This window comes from Castor canadensis, chromosome 6 (assembly GCF_047511655.1).
Source record: "Castor canadensis chromosome 6, mCasCan1.hap1v2, whole genome shotgun sequence".
NCBI lineage: Eukaryota > Metazoa > Chordata > Mammalia > Rodentia > Castoridae > Castor > Castor canadensis.
In genome coordinates, this window is record NC_133391.1 from 10714930 (window position 1) to 10738226 (window position 23297).

General features: G+C 51.9%; 1 protein-coding gene across 18 annotated transcripts in view; it reads left to right on the plus strand.

The window, feature by feature from the left end:
* Cux1 (cut like homeobox 1) overlaps window positions 1-23297 on the plus strand; it is a 349043-nt gene that overhangs the window by 264117 nt on the left and 61629 nt on the right. For 5 of the 18 annotated variants that reach the window (XM_074075668.1, XM_074075667.1, XM_074075664.1 and 2 more), the window contains 8 exons: window positions 625-729; window positions 6360-6548; window positions 13805-13863; window positions 16691-16739; window positions 18149-18245; window positions 19295-19963; window positions 21014-21079; window positions 22342-22443. In XM_074075668.1, the coding sequence (XP_073931769.1) occupies window positions 625-729; window positions 6360-6548; window positions 13805-13863; window positions 16691-16739; window positions 18149-18245; window positions 19295-19963; window positions 21014-21079; window positions 22342-22443 (1336 nt within the window). The remainder of the gene's footprint in view (window positions 1-624; window positions 730-6359; window positions 6549-13804; window positions 13864-16690; window positions 16740-18148; window positions 18246-19294; window positions 19964-21013; window positions 21080-22341; window positions 22444-23297) is intronic. The other 13 variants (XM_074075669.1, XM_020156417.2, XM_074075675.1 and 10 more) reach the window with 8 other exon arrangements.

Here is a 23297-nt window from a genome sequence, read left to right on the forward strand (position 1 = left end):
CCAGGCTGCCCACGTGCCATCGGGCAGACCAGCCCAACTGGTCAAGAATAACCAGTGGTGACATTCGAACACGCTGCCTGGTGAAGGGTTAAATATGCAAAAGTCAGCCCAGCCCTTACAAAAGAAGTGGCCTTTGCATCCGGGCACTTATGGAAATGCTTGTGGGAAGAAAACAGCTCCAACATTGTGCCTGGTTGGGGAAAAGAGAGTGGCCGAAGTGTCTCTAATTCACTGTTTACCCGTGAGAATTACTCCCAGGAGTAAGCCTGCAATAAAATCTCTTCGGTGTATGTGAAAAGAGAGAAATTGAATCAGAAGACTCCATTTTCACTGTATTTATTCAGTCTGGGAAATTCAGTGGGCCGGAGCGTTAGTATCAGCAGGGGATTCCTTGCTCCTAGCGTTAAATTACTGTCATAATCGCTCAATTATTTCTTCCTTGTACTGTTTAAAATAAAAATCCATCACATTCTATGGGGTTTTTTTTCCAAGCATTTATTAGCTTGAGTGTTTAGGAAAATCAATTACAGTCAGTCAGGCATGAATTGATGAATGTTCTTGTAATAATTGTCAGCTGTTAAACCGAATGTACTTTCTCCCTTCGTCCCTTTCCATTTCCCACAGAGGGCAGAGGTGGCACAGAGAGAGGCGGAGACCTTGAGGGAGCAGCTCTCGTCGGCCAACCATTCTCTCCAGCTGGCTTCCCAGATCCAGAAGGCGCCAGACGTGGTGGGTAGCCCTCTGTGCCCCAGGCACCTGCACCCTGGCGTTCAGCTGCTCTCCTCTTGGGGCTTTTGGGCTTCGTGTTGGGGTTACCCTTGCTTTTGGTGGAGAGTACTTTCAACAGCTTGGGACCAGAACTTGATTGAGTAGAAGGGAGCATTTTGCACTTCGGGCACAGCTGTCCCTATGGTCCCCACCCAATGCCAGGTGGAGGCTATGAAGACACGATCACAGGGGATGCCTTCCCAGCCCAGCCAGAGGGTGACTGCCGTCATCTGAAATAGGGGTCTTCCCAGAATTCCACAGGGAAGTCGAGGGTTCATTCTTGGCCTGGATGTGCCCTGCCTCCCAGGTTTACAGAATGACTTAGGTAAGCTCCCAGGAAGGGCAAAGACTTTTGGACCTTTTGCCATGTGACTTTTTTTTTTTTTTTTTTTTTGGTTGGGTGTTTTTCCAGTTAGGGTCTCATGAACTGCTTGCCCGAGTCTGGCTTCAAGCCATAATCCTCCTGATCTCTGCTTCCTGAGTAGCTGGGACTACAGGTGTGAGCCACCAGCGCCACCTGACTTTTTTAGATTCACTAACCCTGCTCATAGCCAGGACCTTCCAGCTTAATGAAGTCAACTTTGAATGCCCAGTCTCCAGACCCCTCAGTGAACTCAGATAACGAGCGGCCCTGGCAACACAGAGCAGCACGATGGCAGAGACATTGGACATTGGAGCCTGGCCCCTGAGTTAAGACCCCAGCTCTGCAGTCTCAGAAAGGGATTTGGGGCAAGTGGCTTAAATTCCTGAGTCTTCATTTCTCCATCTGTAAAAAGGGGGTTTACAGCCAGGCATGGTGATGCATGCCTATAATCCCAGTTGTGTGGGAGGCAGCCGTAGGAGGGTCACTGCTCAAGGCAAAAAGTGCCACACCCTATCTGAAAAATAAATTGAAGCCAATAGGGCTGAGGGTGTGCCTCAGTGGTAGAGTGCATGCCTAACAAGCACAGGGCCCTGAGTTCAAACCCCAGTACTGCCAAAAAGAAAAAAGGTGCTTTATCAAGGATTAGAAAGTTGTTAGAAGCAAAGGGTGTTGAGCGAGAGCTAAGAAGACCTGAGTAAACGTCAGTGGTCCCCCTGCCTGGGATTGGCACCATTCTCCCTGAACCCATTTCTAGACACAACCCCACACACGCACTAGTTCATTACCAAACCTTCTCATCCTCATGTAAAGTAAGAACTGAGTGATCCCAACCCAGGTCCCCTTAGCTCTAACAGGCTGTAGTGAGTTCTTTAATGGAGACTCATAGAGCCCTTGCTACATGACTGGCTCACAGTGGACACTGGGGGGATGCTAAGGAACAAGATGGGGCACCTGTTGTAGCACACACCTGTAGTCCCAGCACTGAAGAAGCTAAGGCAAGAGGACTTTACATTGGAGGACAGCCTGAGTTAGATAGTGAGACCCTATCTCAGAAAAAAACAACAAAAAAACTTTGCCTTTGTGATGAGTTCATCTGTCCCTTTGACAGCTGTTACTTCATGGAATCTGAGACGGGGTGTTGTTACTTCTTTATGAAGGTGAGGAGCTGGAGCCCAGTGAGTGTGAACACCAGGCCCCCCAGCACAGACAGTGTCAGCATTAGTCCCCCTTGTAAGAATTCAACCAGACGTAGTGGTGCACATCTGTAATCCCAGCACTCAGGAAGCTGGGGCAGGAGGATCATGAGTTTGAAGCCAGTCTGGACCGCTCAGGAGACCCTATCTCAAAAACTAAACAGTCGCATCCAATACAGCATGATGTAAGCGTTCCAGGAAATAGAAAAAAAAGTTCCCATGGATTCAACCAAAAGGGCCCCTGACCTGAGTTTAAGTGCTCTGGAAATAGCACATGGGCAGAGACAGGAGGAAGCCCTCAGGGCTGGACCAGCAGCCTCCCGGCCTCTGTGGTCGCCCTCGGTGGCAGAGGAAGCCATCCATTCTAACGCATCTACCAGGGCTCCTAAGCCAAGTGTTTGGGTTGAGAAAAATGCTGGCCCCGTCCTGGGCCACAGCAAACATTCCAGAAGGAAATGAGTGTTGTCACAGGTTACAGTAAGTTTCGGGTCTTGGGGCCACCTCCACACTTCACTGTGTCCTAAGTACAATGTTTGCCTAGCGACACTTCAGTCTCCCAGCAGTGGCTCCCCGAGCTGTCCTCTCCCATGCAGGCTGCGAGCCATAGCCCAGGGCCAGCGAGAAAATGGTGTGTTGGGCTTGGCTGGCAGGAACTCAGCTGAGCAACTGTAGGGTCCATAGATGGAGCAAGGCCAAAACCAGCCCCTTGGCCAGCCCCTGCTCTGGGTGTTCAGCCATGCTGGGTCTTCATGGAGACTTTTGTCGTTACTGCCACTGTACAGGTAAGCAAACCAAGGCCCACAGGAGTTGAGTAACTTGGCCAAGATCACAGCTAGGGAATGATCGAGCTTGTTCTGATCCACAGGCCACTGTCCCTCCATCTTCCCTACCGCTGCTTCGTGGGCATTGAGACAGGATCCATGAAGGCTCTCAGGCAATGTTTGCAGACAAATATTAGCTCAGAGATCAGGTACACCACACTTGGTAGGATTGGAAAACAGATCCCTCTGTCAAGTGTGCATGCCTGACAATCCAGCTGGCTTAAGCAACAGGAAGGGGAGGGGGGCACACGGGATAAGGCTCTGACGCCTTCTGGCTCAGTGCTCTGGCCTCAGCAGACAGACCAGCAGGTTGGGAGCCAGGGAACTGGGCGGGGTACCAGCTGTCATCAGTGACCCCTCTGACCTGATGCTCACTTTTCCCTTCAGAGGTGACTCCGCCATAATCACCACCTGCAGCCTCTCAGCTTTTATAACAGTTTTATACTGAGGTGAATACCTGCATGTCAGCTCCTAACCCTGAGTCACCAGGGCCCCAGGAGGACATGCAGGAACACCCTGTGGGTCCTGGGAGCCTGCAGCCTTCCAACCATGCTAGAAAAATGCAAGGGTCACCTGCCAGTGATAGTTTTGGAGGAGGCAGAGCCTGTTGTCATCCTTCCCATTGGAGCCAGGGAGTCCTGTCGGAATCCCAGGTGTGTCCCTGGGCCCTGCCCCAGGCCCCAAACCCACCCCATGTTCTAGGACTCCACATGATTCCACCACAGCTGGGCGAATCCCTGGACAGACGGGAAGGAACCCTGGTCCAACCCTCTGAGTCCCCCGCAGGCATCACATCTGAGTTCATGAGTTCGGTGGCATTTTAACCTCCTGCACCTGCCCCCTGAGGTTTCCGAGGCTGCTGCTTCCTGACTTTGTCCTCTGTGGCAGGGATTTCCTCTCGGATTTGCCCCTATTTTTGAGCTTCCCCCTGTGCGCTGAATGAGGCTCCTGCGTGATCACCCAGGCTCCGGTCTCTCCCTCCATTGCAGCCCCCTGGCCGTTCCCCGAGCCTTCCTGCGTTTCCTTCTTAGTTCTCACTGTGTCCTGCAAGGGGACCCACCATGCATGAGGTGGGGTGAGCAGGTTTGGGCTATGGGGAAGGAAGCTCCCCCATCCTGCCTCGGGTGCGTTGCGATACATGGTCTCATTTGTTTTAGGCAAGACAGTAATGCTTTGTTGACTGCTCTTTGAGGAATTCGTGGCTGGGGTTCTTAAAAGTCAGGTGATAGGCCCAAGAGCCCATGGCCAAGCCAGACGGCCCCAGGAGCTGAGCAATGGCCCTCTCCCTGGTCCTCATCCTGGGTCCAGGACCAGCTCCGAGAGTTGCTTTTAGACATGTTATTTGAACAACTTGTCTCTGATCCATTAACTTGAACTTATACTTTGTAAGGTTCAAATCACCTTCAGCTGGTCTTACAGACTCTGCCGTAGAGCCCTGTTGGAGGCTGGTATCCCTCAGGATCCAACATTGGCAAAACAAGTTACATTAGGTAACACAGTTCAGTGACCACCAGGTCAGTCCCATCACGCGTGTCTTCCCCCAGCTCCGTGTCTTCCCCCAGCCCCTCGCTCTGGAGCCTCCCATGGACAGAGCGGGGCTTTGCAAACTCTGGGGTGACAGACATTTTTGGATTTTAACTGTCCATGCTGTTGCAGACTGGTAATTTTATAAAAGACAGTAAAAATGTCACCAAAATGTCAAATGCCTCTAGAGTTTCTCCCACTGACTCTTCACTCCTGTCTTGCCTTACTGGGCACCAGCTCATGGGGCACACATCAGGCGGGATGGCCTGGACTGGCTGTTCCTTATAGCTAAGCCGGCAGGGGTTCCAGACTGTGTGTCTGTGTGCCAGAGGTCAGAGGGCAGAGCGACTTGTTTTACATCGTACAAATCAAAGGACAAAAGGATATCTCCTTGGCACACAGAATTTTCCAGCCTTAAATGGTAAAGGCCTAAAGTTCCCAGCAGGGAGCTATGAAAACTTGTTTCGCTGGGTGATGGGCTGTTCTCAAATGTGAAAACCCCATGATAAACAGCTCGTGCATGGAAGGACCCGGCTGTGCCTGGCAACTCAGGCCACAGCTGCCACCCTTCCCCACCCCAGTACAGCAAGACCAAGGCACAAAGCAGCACACTTGAAAGATAGCAGCTCTCCACACTGCTTTGTGAGCCACCCCGGGTCTCTGCTATCACAGGCCATGGAGCCCTAGTCGCTGACCCCACTGGTCATGCACAGAAGTACATGTGCCCTACAGAAAAGCCTCCAGAGTCATTTTTAAAACTTTTGTCTTTTTAGACTCGGGTTCTCATATATGATCCTCCTGCCTCTACCTCCTGAGTGCTGGGATTACAGGCGTGTGCACCACCACACTCAGGTCCCACGATTAGCTTTTAAGTGCTTGAGTCATTGCAAAGCAGAATTACTACAGATTTGACATTTTCTTTATTTTAAACACCTTTTCCTCTGTTTTGCATGTTTACACTAAACAGTTGGGGGGTTACAAATGCTTCTAAGCAAAGGAACCTCAAATCGGCATGTTCACATCTTTGAACTCTTGTTTTTTGGAAATGCTGACTTTCGGAATCAATTTGTCAAGCAGTATCCCGGCTTCTAGATAATTTCATAATGAATCCAAGACACTGACTCCTGCAACGGAGCAGAAACTCTGAGAGTACTTCAGCAACATTCTAGGGCCGCCCTCTGAGCCACCTCACTTGCTGTTCCTCTGGTCAGAGTGCTCTTCCCCACCATCGCCCCCTTCAGATCTTTGCTCACGCCACCATCTCAGTGAGACTTTCTGACCGTCTCCCGACTCTGGCCCTACTTTGGTTTTTCTGTAGTGCTGGGCTGTTCCTAGTGAGCATATTCAATGCATCTCACCCACCCTGAACCATCCCTGCTGGCCTGTGAGCCCCATGAAAACAGGGCTTTTACCCTTTTGTTCCTTGCCATTTGCCTGGCACTTGGTGGGTCTTGGAAAATACTTGTCCAGTGAACAAATCCAGGTGGCAGCCAGTCTATGGATGGGAAGCCAGGTGGGCAGGGCACATGGCAGTTTACATCCAAGCAAAGTCAGGAGGTAGCATCCAGCCCTGCAGTTGCCATGCATGTCCTGAAGTCAGTGTGGTTTCTGCCTCAGTTTCCAGCTCAGACAACCCCGAGCACCCACCCCCAAACCAGAGCAGTTCTGTCATTTCTCTGTCCTCCCCAGGAGCAGGCCATAGAGGTGCTGACCCGCTCCAGCCTGGAAGTTGAGTTGGCCGCCAAGGAGAGGGAGATAGCCCAGCTGGTGGAGGACGTGCAGAGACTCCAAGCCAGCCTCACCAAGCTGCGCGAGAACTCGGCCAGCCAGATCTCCCAGCTCGAGCAGCAGCTGAGCGCCAAGAACAGCACGCTCAAAGTAAGGACACACCAGGGGACATGCGTGCGCAAGGGGACCGGTGGGCTGGACATGCGCTCACATCACACACACGCAACACACACACACACTTACTCTGCCTTCCAGGCACTTGCAGCAAGCAACCTTCAACTTCAGGCAGCTCAGAGCCGAGTCCAGGGTCGGGAGACTGACTGGCTCTGAACCGTGCTGTCGCTCCAGTGTGGACAGCATCTCCCTGTTGACTGTCCACCTGCACTGTCTGCCCACTGCACTGTTTCCTCAGCCAAGATCGCTGAAGGCTGAACACCAGTACTCCACCTGGAGCTGCTGGGAGCTCCCAGTGTGGGGCTCGGAGCACTGGTCAAGGTGAAGGCCATCTGCTAGGCCTCCTGGCTTTTGAGGACCCAGCACCCCACCACTTAGGCTCTTCCATGAGAGGATGGCATGGCAGCCCAGCCATTCACTGAGGTACTGTCTCAGACCCCAGCTAAGCATCACTCCTTTGTCCCTTGGGCCTATGTCCCAACCCAGTGGCCTGGATTGTGCCTCAGCTCAGAGAGCCACACTCTGTCCCTCCCATCCCAAATGGACTTACTAGACAACCAAGCAGAAGCCAGGGGCCCTGTGAGCTTTCTCATGAACCTGGAGCCAAACGCACAACGCAGAGCCTTTTGTATACACCGCAGTATTCACAGCTCATTGAATCAGGCGTCATTTGAAGACAGCTCTGGAATACAGCATTGCTACAGGTCAGAGCCACAGGAACTCCTGGGAGGCAGCTTCACTAGCAGGACCAGCTAGGGGCTGGAGGCGCCTGCTCTGCCCGAGGGAGTCTGCTTAAGTCTGCCCTGCCCCAGCCAGAATCTCTTCTGCTTCTGTTCGTGAATGAATGAGTGACTATAACATCTATTGGCTGTATGTGAAGTGGAGAGGGTTGGGTTACTTGTAACAGTGTCATGTCGCCAGCAGCAGTGGTGCCCACCTGGGTCCCAGCTGCTTGGCAGGCTGAGGCAGCCTTGAGCCCAGGAGTTTGAAGTCAGCTGGACAACATAGCAAGATCCCGTTTCAGAATTAAAGAAAGAAAGGAAAACTCTACCGTACAGTTAGACACCATATGCACCTCTTATTCTCTTTTTTTCTTATGTTTACAGACAGGGTCTTGCTCTGTAGCCCAAGTTGGCCTCAGATTCGAAATCCTCCTGCCTTGTCTCCCAGTACTGGGATGATACACGTGAACCACCACACTGGGATGGTGGAGGTTTTTTGTTGCTCTTTGGTTTTTTTATTTGGTTTGGATTTTTAAAAGATTTCCTTCTTGGCACACGACCAAGTTTAACCCAGAACTAAACGTGCAGCAAGTCTGTCACTGACACCAGTGAGGCCCACAGCCCTCCCGTGCCAGTGTCTCCTTTGCCTCCTTGGGGTGGATCTCCTCCAGTTCTCATCGTCTGCCAGTGTCCAGTTCCTCTGAGGAGAAGGCCTGGGCTTGGGGAGAGGGTGGGACCCCAATCACAACCTTTCTTAGCTTGGTGTCACTTCTCCAGCGTTTCTTCCTCTCTGGTCACCTTGCCGCCCTGAGTACCAGGACTCATTCTTTATTTTCAGATCAAATCTGATTTTCTCATGTTGAAGCCATTTCTGACCCTGGCGTGGCACTATTAGATCACGTGCCCCTTTCCCCTTGTTACAGTTAAAGGATGGGACTCAGCATACCCTGCACATGGCTGTGGGGGCCAGGGCTGTAAGCCTTCCATCTTTCACTATGGAGCAATTTCTCCCTAAATCAGTTAAGGTTTTAATGTTTGCCTTCAACGAAAAATGAAACAAAGTTTCACAAATTAATGTTCTTTATCCGTATCTTGGGGGAATTCTTTAATACCATGCGGTTAATGAAACAATTCAGCAATACTTCACCCAAAATCATCACTCCCTCATCTTCATCTGATCTAATAATCAAAACATATCCTCTAGTAACAAGACTTCTCTGATTTTAATTATCTTAACCCCTTGTCGCCAGGAGTAAAGATTTCTCTGCTAGCAAAACCGCACACAAAAGGTCCCAGACTCCCCCCCAAAATGAGCAAATGCACCTCCTGCACCCCAAAGGGATAAGGTTAAGTGAATGAGATGTCTGTCTGCTCGGGGCTTTGGGTTTTTTCCTAGCGTGCATAATTTATAGTCTCAGATCTAAATGACGCAGGGATGCAGTTATTAGGAAGCTGTTTTATGAATAAGACCTGTCACGTTGGCAACCTGATGCTGTCGTGCTGAGAACCCTGACCCCACAGCGGAGGCTTCTGGGCCAGTGACAGCTTCATCTTCCTTGAGTCTCCTTCCCCTCACTCTCAGCTTTTTCCTTCTTGGGACATGGTTTCCAACTTCGGGGACTCTAGGAGGCACTCTGGTGGCTAGAATCGGGGTGCCATTTAAAAGGAACTCCATAACTTCTGCTAGACTCACAACTCTTTGGACCTTCCAGGTGGTTTTGCCAGGAGCTGTATATCCTCCATCTGTGAGATAGACAGCTGTGTGTTTGGTGACAGTCACTTGGGGAGAGGACTTCTTTCACAGATGAAGGCTTTGGGAGCAGCATCTTGAGGCCTGGGGTTATTGGGGGGTTTATCCCACCAATACACTGTGACACTGTGTGTAATTGGATGTATCAGGTGACTATTAATTGGGTCGCCCACCCTGCCATGTTGAATCTCCCATGTTTTCCCACCAAGAGGCTGCACGTTTACCAGTCTCTCTTGGCCGGGGTTCCACTCTTCCAAATAAGATCACGGTGACGGTCTCACTGTCCACACTCATGCTGTATCCCTAAGCTTCAAAGAGGGGGTGCGTCTTCCTGCCCGCTCTGACAAGGCTCAGACACGGTGCCAGCCGGGGAGGATAATTCCCTGTTCGTAATTAATGAAATAACCCAACTGCCATGACAAGGCTGCTATTTTTGATAACTCTGTGTTCCATGGTTTTCTGTCGGAACACTCAAATTTAGTGGCAGTATAATTAGGCAGTCACCTGCATTATACTCAGTGTGGCAAAGAAAATAATGCCAGCAATAGCTTCCATTTAAAATGAGTATTTATAAGGAAGGCTAGCTAAAAGAATGCCAGTCTCCCATAGGGAGACATGACACTTTCTAAAGATGCTGTAAGAATCACTGTCCCCACTGGGAAGGTGGGCAGGTGTGTTAGAAGCACCTGAGGGTCTTTTTCTAAGCTGCCCATGCTCCCATCCCCACCCCCACCTCCAGAGGTTCTGATGGGACCCCTTGAGCCAGTGTGACAGTGTGTTGTCACAGTGCTCAGTATGCTGGGGAAGCAAAAACACGTGATAAGCACTTCCTAGACTCACCTGGCCACTTGAGTTGCAGACTCCTTACGTGGGCCTCTGACCCTGCCTCTTGGTTACATGACTTCAGTCACCCAGCGTCATGGATCTGATGGCTGCTGTGGCTTGGCCAGGTTACTCTGTCCTCCATGAGGTTTTCATCGGCAGGTACACTTCTCAGCCTACAAAGCTCTGATGTCCTTGTCCCATCAGGCATGCGCTCACGTGAATAGGAAGTGTGATAGTCGTTCTCCGTGGAGGGCAGGCCTGAGGTGTCCAGCCTATGGTTACAGAGAAGGCTCAGTCCTCTTCTGAACTGTGACCTGCACAGGTCTCTGTTCTACACCCTGTCACCATCGCAACCCAGCGTGCAAATGAGAAGAGAACGTCATCTCTAGAAGGGTACACACAAATTGTGACGCCACACAACCAGGGTCACAGAGCCCAGGGTATGTGGCTGAGACTTGAAAGGCCCAGTAAGTAGATCTGATGAGGAAGGCAAGTGTGGCCCTGGCTCAGGGCGTAGAAGTCCGTCAGCCTGCAGGGTGGTAAGGCCCCAGGGGACAATCTCTGGGAAGCAGTGCAACCTCTACCTCAGAATTGAGGTGACCTCTGGCCAGAGGGGGTCCTGAGGAGGTTCCTGCAAAGTCACTGTAAGCCACTGTCCTATCCTGGTGACAATGAGAGAAACTCACTGAGTTGTCCCTCCTCACCCGTTCATCTGACGTCCCCAGCTTAATAGCACACTTGGCTGACCATGACACACAACGTCCAGGTGGCCTAAGTACTGGCCCAGGTCCCCTTGGGTCTGTGATGGCTCTGCTCTGTGAAGAGTTGACTTCTCTCTACTCCCTACCTGTCACACCTGGTCACAACTCCTGGAAGGTGGCAGTGACCAGTGGCACGTTTGCATTATAGAGGTGCCTGCACCCTGTCTGCTCTGACATCTGTCTGTTGGGTGCCCAGGCCCAGGTGACAGGGAAAAGAGTGGGGCTAGCCTTACTCCCTCACCATCCCAGAAGCACCTGTACAGCACCCACCTGTGTTTGTCGAAGGCCTGGGAATCCTGGGGCTTACTCACCGCCCAGACCCAGTGTCTCTCATCTCCTCCCCCAGGCCCAGTGTCAGCAGAGTCCCTCACATGGGGAGGCTCCTGTTTTCCCCTTTCAGTAGCCTGGACCCCAGAGAGGCCGTGCCAACCATAGTCTGTGCCTCAGACCCTTCCCCAGAGCACGGGTCCAAGTGAGGCCAGAGATCCCACGGCAATACCCACCTGAGTCAGCAGATCTCTGCCAGCCCTGCTAAGAGCCCAGCTCTGCTGCTCTGTAACCCGCTGCCCCATGGTGGCCTCGAAGACACAGCATCAGTCTATGTCCCTCAGGTCCCTGCATCAGTCTGACGTGTCAAACGCCTGCATGTGCAAATACTTGAGATTTTAAGTGAAATCTCCTAACAGTTTAAGTCTTAAGCCAGATCTTCAAGCAGGCGATTCTTGTAATGGTTGAGCACCTCTTAGGTTCTTGGAATCATGGGTGTACAGAGCCCACAGTGTGCCATGGTGGTGGTTAAGGCATTTGTCAGCCTCACACTGTCCTGTGAAACCCCACGTTAGTTCTGTCTTCCGTGTTTCAGACACAGGGCTATGGTCCCCAGACTTCTGTCACCTCTCTATAAAGCCCCTGTGTGTGTTCCAAGACAAGTACAGGTGTTCCTTCACTTACAGTTGGTCACATCCCAGTAAGCATGGCATGTTGCTGCCTGTCTGGGCTTCTCCTCATGTTCATGGGCTGCCTGGGAGCCACAGCTCACTGCCAAGCCCAGCATCGTGGGGGAGGACCACACTGCAAGTCACCACCCCCAGGAAAAGAGCCAAGTGTGACACTCCAGGCACAGTTTCTACTCAACACCTTTCACCTATGCAACATTGTTAAGTCCAGCCATGGGAGTCAGGACTCACTGTACGTTTTCAAAAAGATAACCCACTCCCCAGAGTAGGCGTCTGTGATGCTAGCCCTGCAGCTGCATCCGCTGTCCTTCAGCATTTAGCCCTAGACCCACTCCAGGATGTGTGCCTCGGGAGCCAGGTGTGGTGGTACACGCCTATAATCCCAGCTCCTTGGGAGGCAGAGACAGGAGAATTGAGAGTTCGAGGCCAGCCCAGGCAAACAGGTAGTGAGAACCTGTTTCAAAAATGAAAAAAAAGGGCTGGGGGCATGGAGTGGAGCTCAACAGATTGCTTGCCTGGGATGCACCAGGCTCTGGGTTCCATACCCAGTTCTGCCAAAAAAGGTGTTGGTGGCTTCTTAATTGAACTGCCCATAGGGAGATGCAGAAATTTCAGTGAAAAGTGTCACACCCAACTATAAAATGCACAGGTTCCAGTTCTATCAAAGACACCCACTTGTCTCCAGACTCAAGGTCAGCAGCCTTCTTGGTGTGCAACAGGCCAGCTCTGTGTCCCTCTCCTGCCTTTCTCCCAGCTCCCTGCCACCCTCAGGATGTGACTGTGTGCGTGTGTGTGTTCACACCCAGCCTCAGCAAGTTCCACTCTCTGCCGTGTGTTTTGCATCCAGCAAGACTGCCAGTAATGCTTTGCGAGGGGGAGGGGCAGGCACATCCGTGCTTCCAGCTGTTCGGCTACAGAGCACAGAATGAAGTAATCGCTTCGTTAGGGGCACCTCCTGAGAATCTTTTGTGAAGAGACGAGGGCCCAATACCCCCCATTTGATTATCAGGCTGAGAAAATCATTATGATACGTAAAGTTGGCAAGAGATTTTAAAGAGGAAGTCGGCAGAGCAATTTTACGTGGTAGAAAATACACAAGAAAATGCCAGCACAGGCAACAAAAAGCGAGTCGTGGGAAGAGGTGACAGGGCACCTGCGCCCTCAGGATGTACGGTAGGTTGGGATTTAGACAAGCATCACGGGTAATGGCCAAGTGGGCCTCCTCCCCAAATTCTACAGTGTTCTTAGTGGGCAGAAAGCTGTCGTCAGAGTCCGGCTGGTCAAGCAGAACCTTACAAGACACTAGAAACCCTGGACAGGACGGGTGCTGTTGCCCAGGCCATGGAGTTCCTTCACGTCAAGCCTGGAAACCTTCTGGACTCCCAGGATCCCCGGGGCTTCTTGGCTCACCTCCTTTTGGGAGAGAGGCCAAAGGCCACCAGACAAGAACCTTCATGGAAAAAACCACCCGTGACCAAGCACCCTGTACCAGCAGCAAGAAAACCCAGCAGAACTGTGGGCACAGACAGCCACCCTCACACCCAGCCAGCTCATGGAATGTTCTGGAACACCTCAGAGCATCATCACACCTCAGAAACGTGCTGCCATTTCCCAAGAGGACTGTGGGGCCAGGGAGCCCCTGTCAGGCAGGGCCACCCCCCGCAGGACTCAGGCCAGCTGTGAAAACCTCTGACAACTCGGTGGAATGGCCTCCGCGCCTCATACCCTAACATCCGGGTTCCAGGAGTGCAAATGCTTTCCTTCTCGGGTCTCTTTGGTCCTGCCACTTGACAGCCAAGACCTCGTGTCCCTCCAAAGGTGTTGACAGCCAGCGGTACTTGTCAGGCGGCCACACGCTGCCTTTGATATGCTGGGAGTGTGTCTCTGCTTTGGTTCACAGTTTCCTGGTGTCTCACACAAAGGAAAATCTTCCTCATTTCGTGTTCCACTTTCGTAAAGCTTTTTACTTCCCTAGTCATTGAGTTTTGCATGAAAACTTCAGGTTGCCATGTGCATGTACACACACGAGTGTGCACTCACCCCAGGCCGGGCCAGGCCAGAGGAGAAAAGGAGAAAATCAGTGCTGACACTGTCGGCTTCCTGTGTGTAGGGTTGCATCCTCACTTAAGGCCGGCTGTGTGGTCACAATCAATGTTACCAGTAAAGTCCTATGTCTGCTTTCAGACGTGACCACTAATAAAAGTCCTTCTGTTTTCAGCAACTGGAAGAAAAACTCAAGGGCCAGGCTGACTATGAAGAACTGAAGAAAGAGCTGAAGTAAGTATGCAGACGCCTGTGGCCCTTCCACTGGGCCCACTGGGACCGTATCCTGACAGATGCTGGGCTGTGCTGGGCAGCTGGTAACTCCTGGCTCTCAGTCTCAGCAGCTGCTGTAACTTCACCCTGGACTCTGCTTCTGCTGAGTCCTGCACTTGCCAGTGCTGTGAGTGTTCACCTCGGGCCTTTCCCAGAGTTCTTGAGACTTTTTATAACACTTTGTGCATTTAAAGTATTCCAGCATGCCAGGTGTGGTGGCACACACCTGTAATCCCAGTCCTTGAGAAGTGGAGGCAGGAGGACCAAGAATTCAAGGCCAGCTTGAACTTTTTTGAGACTGTTTCAGAAAAGAAAAAAAACATAAATGTTCCAACTTACACAAAATCAGGGGAAATATTTCCCTTACAGAAATCATAAATAGAGCCTGGTTTTTTAGGTGTAAATTCCCCCCAGGCAGAAAGAGGAGGGAGATGTTTTCTGATTGAGAGCTTCCCTGGCCTCATACCCCCAGAGCTCCTGCCCTCAGTCCTCCTTTTCCTAGACCCCAAGCCCCTCTGGGAGGTCACAGCTGGAAGCTGGTCACCCTCCAGCTAACCCTACATTTCCACATGGGTACAAGTTCCCTTCTCACGGCCCTTGGCTCCCTCTTGGCTCCTCCTACCTCCAGCTTTTCCCTGAGCCTGCCCTTGCCCTCTGGAGCTCCAAGGCCCTGGCCTCTACCTTCTCCCACCCCTGCCCCCAGTCCATGCCACTGCCCCTCACTGGTCCCCTCCACCAGCCTGGGGCCCAAGGCCAGCCCTTCCATGGAGCACCTAGCTCCTGTGACCTTCTGCCTGGATGTCCCCAGCCACCCCTTGGCTTTGCCCCACCCTGTCCCCTGGTTATCTAGCACTGTAAGAGAAGTAACTGCAGTGTGTTGGCTGACCCCTGCAAGTGCCATACCCCTTGTGTCACAAGGGTGCATGACACAACGGGGCTTTACCCCGACTGCCCCCCATCTTGCAGATGACCTAGTCCTTTGCTTTCTGGAAGGATGGGCTCCTGTCCTGTTCACTTTACCTAGAATCCCTCCTTCTGGTCATGGGCTGCACCTCCTGTCTGTCTAGGAGATCCCTCCACCTGGGCCTAGGTCTCCTTCTGCCACCACCTTCTCTCATGGATATTTTCAGTTTCTCTTTTTCAGGACGAGCCTGCCCCACTGCCATGTTCTTTCTATTAATCCTGTTCTCTTTGACCCACTCTTGTCATGAAAGGGAACTTCACTGGTCCCCTGACCTCAGCACACACTCACCCTATGCTGGCACCCACCCTTTGGCTACAGATGGCCTCTGCCAGCACCTCCTTGGATGGTCCTCTAAGTATCTCAATAGTTCCATCCCCACCCCATTTCCAACTCGGGGACAAACGTTTTAATCTGGTTGACTTGTCATACCTGCCTCCCCTCCCCTAGCCTTCCCTTTCTCTCTCTCCTCTGCCCTCATAATGAAAAAAGAAAGAAACCAAGCCTCCTAGGTTTGAGCCAGAGAAAATATTGCACGTCTCCATTCCAGCCCTGGAGTTCGGTTCTACCCCCTGCTCTGCACTCACTTCGTTCCCGGGGACTGAGGCTTCTGGGCTGTGGCTTGCATCATTCCTGCCAGGCATTGTGCCAACACTCAAGAAGTTCGGGGTGATAAAGTTTTCAGATTTAGGGGCCGTCCTAAATCTGCATAATCCTGTATAAACCTATAGATTCATGTAGCCTTTCATAACGGGACCTAAAGGTACCAAGCAGGGACGAGAACAGAGGCATAGACAGGTGCTGGTGGCTCACGCCTGTAATCCCAGCTACTCAGGAGGTAGAAATCGGGAAGATCAGGGTACAAAGCCATCCCAGGCATATAGTTTAGTGAGATCCTATCTCAAAAATATTCATCACAAGAAAGGGCTGGTGGAATGACTGTACCCCCAAAAAAAGCAATACTTGGTACCCCATTATGACACCACAGACTCACTTCTTCTCCCTAGTATTAGAAGAAAGAAAGAACCATCCACAGCAAAAAGAATGGGGGAGCCAGGCGTGGTGGCTCACGCCTATAATCCCAGCTACTTGAGAGGCAGAGGCAGGAGGATCACAAGTTCAAGGCCAGCCTGGGAAAGGTTACCGAGCGCCCGGCTCAAAAGCAGAATAGCAAACCAAAATGGTGATGGTTCCGGTGGTAGAGCGCTTGCAAGACCCTAGGCTCAGTCCCCAGGGAAATGAACAGGAGAAACTCGCTCTGAGGACCTGGCCTCACGCACATCTTGGCTTGCTCAGACAGTGGGGAGCCCAAGTGCTGAGCGGACAGTGCGGCAGCATCCATCCGTCAGGCCGCCTTTGTAACACTCCTGCCAGACTAGTACCCACCTCGCTTCTGAGCCACCCTGGGTGTGGAGGCGGGACGGCTCTTTCCCCCAGTCCCTGGGGGGGTGCCACATGGGCTGTGGCCAGGGTAACAAGTTCCCTGGTAGAAGGTTTTCATTCCCTTTAAGATTTACGAATACGTTCCACTTGCAACAATGTGACGTCTATATATTAAACTTTAAAATTCGACTCTGAACAGACCTGGTGTGATTCCATATGGGGTGATTTAGATGCTAAGCAAAAAAAAAAGAACTTTTGCTAGCCAACTGCTAGTTGAATGCTAGTTATTCTGGAGACATTATCAGATTAAAATTCCTGCCAGGGAAGTTGTTAAAGTTGTCAGTTCCTTGGTTCCTGTAAAACAGGAAATCGTCACGTTAATGCTCATTAGAACGGTTGCCATCAAAGGAATAAGTAGATAACCACTCTTTCTTGCTTTTTCAGTATCCTGAAGTCCATGGAGTTTGCACCCTCGGAGGGAGCGGGGACGCAGGTACACCGTCTCACTTTGTTCCCAGGGTGCCTCGGTTGCTGCTGGTCACTGCTGGTCCCTGGGGCCTACTTCCCCCATCTCCACATTTCTGTGAGACCTCTTGCTTATGGCAGATGAGTTATTCCTCAGGAACATTTAGCCAAGTGAGAGCAAATGATCTAGCCAGGCGTGGTGGTGCACACCTGTAATCCCAGCACTGGGGAGGCTAAGGGAAAAGGATTCTGAGTTCCAAGCCAGCCTGGACTGCATAGCAATACCCTGCCTCAAAAAAACCAAAACAGAAATTTTAAAAAAGAAAGCAAATGATCCTTAATTAAACAGAGGCAAAAAGAAAAAACAGCTAGTGTTTTCCAAACTGCTAACTGCATTCTAATGAGATCGTGATTTCACTTGGGCAGTCCTAAGAACATGGAGGGTGACAATTCGTGGTAGATCGTGTGGTTAGCATGCACGATGCCTTGGGCTCAATCCCAGCATCCAAAATAACTTCATGTTGGATTAACGATCAGCCAAAAATAGATTGGCCTAGGTATGGCAAGTGTGTACCACCTCAGTGGCAAAGGCCTGGGCAGGCAAGGTGACAGTGGTACCAGTCATCTGCAGGCCGAATGTAGTTTATGTCTTGGAGCTGAGTGTGGTGGCACAGGCCTGTAGTCTCAGCCACTAGGGAAGCTGAAGCAAGAGGATCTCCTTGAGCCCAGGAGTTTGAGTCCAGTCTGGGCAACATAGCAAGATTCTCTTTTCAAAAAAAAAAAGAAAAATTTAAATTGTGGGCTGGGTATGATGATTCAGGCTTGTAATCCCAGTCACATGGGAGCCAGGGATCAGGAAGATTGTAGTTCAAGGCCAGCCAGGCAAAAAGTGAGGCTGCCATCTCAACAAAAAAGCCAGGTGTGGTGGTGCACATCTGAAATCCCACATGTGAGGAAGACATAGGTAGAAGGATTGCAGTCCTAGGCTGGCAGGGACAAAAAGCGTGAAACCTTAACTGGAAAACAACCAAAGCAAAAAGGGCTGGAGGCATGACTCAAGTGAGTACCTGCCTAGCAAGCATGAAGTTCAAACGCCAGCATCACCAAAATAAAAATTTTAAGACTTTTAATCTTGAGTAGAATCAGGCTGCAGCTGCCCAGTCGACAACTGGCATTTTCCTGGCTGGCCAAAAAAAAAAAAATGTTTCTGATTACTTTGTGACAGAGGTGGGTGGCTCGGCAGCCAGTGCCCTTGCCACACGGGGCCCAGGGTTCCACAGCAGCTGAACACCGCTAGGAAGGAGATGGCACCTCACCTGAAGTGGTTTCTTCCCAGATAAATCTCCAGGGGAAGAACGGGCTGGGGGCAGGTCTGGGCCCCAGGGCGCAGGTGGGTGGCCATCCAGCCTGAGGTGAGCCCCGCTGTGCCCCGTGTAGGACGCGGCCAAGCCCCTGGAGGTCCTCCTGCTAGAGAAGAACCGCTCCCTGCAGTCCGAGAACGCAGCTCTGCGCATCTCCAACAGCGACCTGAGCGGTAGGTGCACACGCGCGGCGTGCGGTGCTTGGGTCGCTTCCAGGGGTCCAGGAAGAGGCGGGTGACTGTGAGTCCGGGCTCGTGCATGGCAGGAGCGCCGCTGGTTGACTTTGACTAACCTTGATTGTTCGGGTGTCCTCCCCCTCCTCACTGCTCTGTCCCACCCACCCGTCCTGTGACAAGATGCGTGCGTGGCGCCGCGGTGAGTCTGCACAGGTCCCAGGAGGGACGCTCAGAGGATGTTGGCTTTCTGATCTTTTCCTTGTTGTGCTGCGACCAGGCCAGGGGCACATGCGAGCGTGGCCTCTCTTGAGGGGAGAGTGTCCCCAAGGGGCTGCTTAAGAGGTGTCGCCGGCCCTCCCAGGCTCAGTGGCGTTTTCGGTGGGGGCCGTGTGTCCCCCAGTCTGAACCTTTCTTTGCTCGTCCCAACGTGGTGATGTCTCTCACTGACTGCTTCTGGTTTGGCTGCTGGTAAAGCGTGTCAGGTGTCTGGGCTCCGATGATGTGACAGTCTCAAAGTGTGCGCGCCTTCGACCGGGGGATGCCGCGCGGTGCGTTCGCCGGCCTCCGAGCACGTGGTGTGAGCGGCCCCAAGTGAGGGTCCTAAGTGTCAGTGTTTGCTGCTCCTCGGGCAGGGCCCTCGGGTGGCAGCGCGAATGCTAGTAGCCCTACGCGAGGCCCACCCCCGTCACCTCTTCCCTGTGTGTGTCACCGGCGCCTTGTCACTCTTAGCTGTGCGACCCTGTGTCAGGGGCATTCTCCAGGCTGTAACGTACAAGAAAGGTGCAAACATGAATGCTTGTTTTGGGGGGCCTCGTTTGGCTAACTTGACAAATTCAATTGAAAAACAAACCAACACTTGCCTTATTGGCCCTGATCAAATCTGTACTTTTTTGGGGTTTTTGGTTTGTTTTTTTGTTTTTTGGGTTTTTTGGGGTTTTTTTTGGTTGTGTTCCCTTTTGTGGGGCAAACTTTGCATTCATTCTGGTCTTGGTTTTTTTTTCCCTTTTGAATCCCCCATAATGCATTCTGTTTGCCCTTCCTTGTAGGGTCAGCCAAGAGAAAAGGGAAAGACCAGCCTGAGAGTCGGCGCCCTGGACCCTTGCCGGCCTCCCCCACCCCGCTGCCCCGCAGCACGGGGGAACAGGCTTCCAATACTAACGGTACACTCCAGTTCCCGCCAGCGGGGCTAAGTCAAGATCTTTTCAACTCATCCCTGGCAAGCCCCAGCCTACCCCTGGCTTCTACAGGAAAATTTGCACTAAACTCTCTTCTTCAGCGACAGCTAATACAGTCCTTCTACTCCAAGGCCGTGCAGGAAACAGGAAGCACAAGCATGGTTTTTTCAACAGGTCCTTACAGCACAAACTCCATGTCCTCCCCAAGCCCAATACAGCCAAGCCCCGACGTCAATGGCATGGCACCATCTCCCAGCCAGTCTGAAAGCGCTGGGAGCGCCTCAGAGGGCGAAGAAATGGACACGGCCGAAATCGCCCGGCAGGTCAAAGAACAACTTATCAAGCACAATATCGGCCAACGGATTTTTGGCCATTACGTCTTGGGACTGTCACAAGGGTCCGTGAGTGAGATTCTGGCCAGGCCGAAGCCGTGGAATAAACTGACTATCCGTGGCAAGGAGCCATTCCACAAGATGAAACAGTTCCTCTCCGATGAGCAGAATATCCTGGCTCTTCGCAGCATCCAAGGCAGACAAAGAGGTGAGGGAGGCCTGGGCTGGGTGCCAGGCGGGTGAGCCCGTCACTGGCAGTGTGCGTGGGTGTGGGCGTGCGTGGGGGTGTCTGTGCGTGAGGCAACACATTCTTGCATCACATCAGGTAAAATGCGGTTCGAGTCTGTCATTTCCAGAGTTCAAGGGTCAGCGAAAACCCTTAGATATGGTGTTGGAAACTCACTCAGCTCCACCCATGTGTTGAAGCAGGGAGAATTGCGTTAGGCATGACATCCAGACCTGTTCAGCATCCCTGGGTCCAGTTGGCCTCACGCTGGAGGAGCCAGGCTCGATCCTCACACAGCTTGCTCTGAGGGCAAGCCTGTCAAAGCTGGCTTCTCTCCTCACCCTTCAGACAAACCCGTGTCCCAGGCCACCTTACCTCATGATTGTCCCATAAATGAATTTTATAGCACCATGAACAAAACCTATCTGCCTTGAAAAAAAAATAAAATACACGAACGTTTTATCCAGAAACCCTTTCTACCCCATCCTCCATAAAAAAGATTAAAAAGTCAGTTTCATCCCCACCATAAAGAATTCCTTCCCTCTCCAAGAACTGGGGCTCCCTGGATGAGGTGGACAGTGATACCAGCCACATTTGAAGCACCCTGAAATTCAGGACTCCAACAGGAAAGGGAGAGATTCCGGACAGCATCCATTTGCGCCAAGAACGCAGAGCGTTTCGTAGTGATGTTAACTGAAATTGAATGTCTCTGGATGATTAATGTGAGCTCCATCCGGGGACTGGCGGGTGATTTGCTTGGAGGCAACTCTCCTCCCTCTGACCCTCTCGGTGGTGATACGATAGTCCTCGACTTAGCTGTGTTCAGATCCCTTCTTGCAGTAGAGCCAGGCCTCTGCAGGCCAGTCAGCCACGGCAGGGCCTCTCCAAAGTTTCTAGCAGCTCCCAAGTTGTGCAGGAAGCCCTGAGCCCTTTCTCTAGCGACAGGCGGCTCAGATTTCATGTCACAAAGCCCACATTGTCGACACCACCATTCCCGATTGTTTTGTTCTTACCACACTTGTTTTTCAACAGAGAATCCAGGCCAGAGCCTGAACAGACTCTTTCAGGAAGTACCGAATCGAAGAACTGGGTCTGAAGGTATGTCCCAGGCAGGTGTCTTTGTTTGCAGTCAGTAAATAACTAGGAAGCAGCATGTCCTTAGCTGTGTTTGGGTTAAAACTATGCAGTGTGATTCTGGCCTGGAACCTCATGGAAAAACAGAGCTAGTAAGTATAAAACAAAGCACGGGTTCAAGGGCACCCAGCCCCTTCCTCCTGAGCTGCCTGCGCTCTGCTGAGCACAGAACAAGCAGAAGTGTACTGAGATTAGCCCCCCAAGCACCAGTCCCAGCCCTGCTCCTCTTCCAGTTCTGCTGCACCTGTTTCCCAGAAGCAGGTGACATGAGAGTAACGGTGGTGCTCTGAGGAAAATCAGGTGATCAAGTCAAACCAGACACTGCTGCTTCCTCGAACTTATAACTCTGACATACGGCAAAAGTCCCCTGCAGGGGACTTCCAAACAGGTCTGGTTCTCCTGTGGGCCTTGACAAGCCAACCCCCACACTCCTTGGAGTTGTATCTTTAAAATGGGACTTTGTCCCCGTGGTAGCCTTGTTTTTAAATGGTTCGTGTGGCGCTTCCTATCGAGTATGGTAGTGACCCATTAAAAAACCTGGACGACTTCCAGAAGGAACTGTGGGGCTAGCCCCTGAGCCTCAGTAGCTTCAGGGTGGCCACACTGGTGGCCACACTGGAGGCCGCTCTGCAGAGCACCACTTGTGACCATAGGATGCATTCTTGTCCTTTAGGGCTCTCTGCAGGCTTCTGTTTGGTCCTGAATTCAAAAAGGCAGCATGTGGTCCTAGATGCAAAAAACAAGTTCAAGTTCAGCCTTGTGCCTGTTCATCGGCGCCTCCAAATGACCCATCCAGGACCAGCTCCGCCCTTTGCCCTCCTTCCCACAATTCTTGTTCAGGAAGAATAAATGTACAGAGCTCCCGTGTAGCGGCCCCCACCCCCTGAGTAGGAGATGCTGTTCAGTGACTCGGGAGAACGTGACCTTTGACCACAGCGTTGTTCTCCACACGGTCCTGACTGATTTTCCTCCCTGGTAGCAACCCGGGCGACCCAGCTCAGGTGAAAGTGAGAGTCTGTCCCTCCTGCAGGGTGTGTCCTTGCATATGCTGTGAGGTCCTGCACGCCACCCACGCAGGCCACTCCTGCCTCCCACGCCACCAGCCTCAGCTCGGGGCCCTGTGTCAGAATGATGTCTTCATGTGACAGTGTTTTTTGGGTTTTTTTGTTGTTGTTGTTTTTACTACAGGTCTGGGTTTGATGTCATCCTTTGGTTTCTCCCTGCAGGTAACATCACGACCCGGATCCGAGCCTCGGAGACCGGTTCCGATGAAGCAATCAAGTCTATCCTGGAACAGGCCAAGAGGGAACTCCAAGTGCAGAAAACCGGTATGGCTCCGACCTCTCAGCCGCCAAACGCAATTAAGAGAACTGTCATGAGTGTTCTCTGGTCAGCAGTAATTATAGTTAAACAAATGGTAGTGAGCATGTGTTCTCAAGAATTCAGGTGTGCTCAGAGAAGAGAGCGTATGTGTGACCTGGCTTGCAAAGTGACCTCTTTTCTTTTAACGTCGTTCCCTAGCAGCAACTCAAGAATGTCTTCCTAGCCTAGAGTCTCCTTAACTTAAATTAGCAAGTAGTTTGGTGTTTGTTGTCATACTTGGTCAAATGCAACTGAAAAAGAATGGCAGAAAATAAACCTTCAAGCCAAGGCGCGGTAGTGCACACCTATAATTCCAGCACTCAGGAGGCTGAGGCAGGAGGAAAGGATCATGAGTTTGAGGTCACCTGGGCCACATAGCCCCCTGCCAGAAAAAACCAAACTTTTAACAGCTGCATGACAGAGTTGCACGATTATAAGCGAGGAGCAGGCAGCCTTCATGGGTGATATCCCCTGTGCAACCCGCCTTGTTTTCTGGGAGGAGAGACCTTTCATTTCCGCTTTCCTCTGGTTGAGTATGAGTTGTTTAGAAACAACACCAGGCTGCAGACTCACGTCAGATCTGCAGAGGAGGACACCGAGCAAGCCCCCTTCCTGATGTCAGCACGGGGACACCCACCTGCTCTACCAGGAAGCCCTGGTCCTGCCCCATGAGCCTGGTTACAGGGCTCCTGCCTGTGCGGCAGTCTCCTTGCCTATTGACTTATCTCATACACACGCACGCACGCACACACACACACACACAGGGCTTATTCAGTGGGTGAGCTTGGTGCTCTGTTCTGGGGACCAGGCCTGGGCTAGA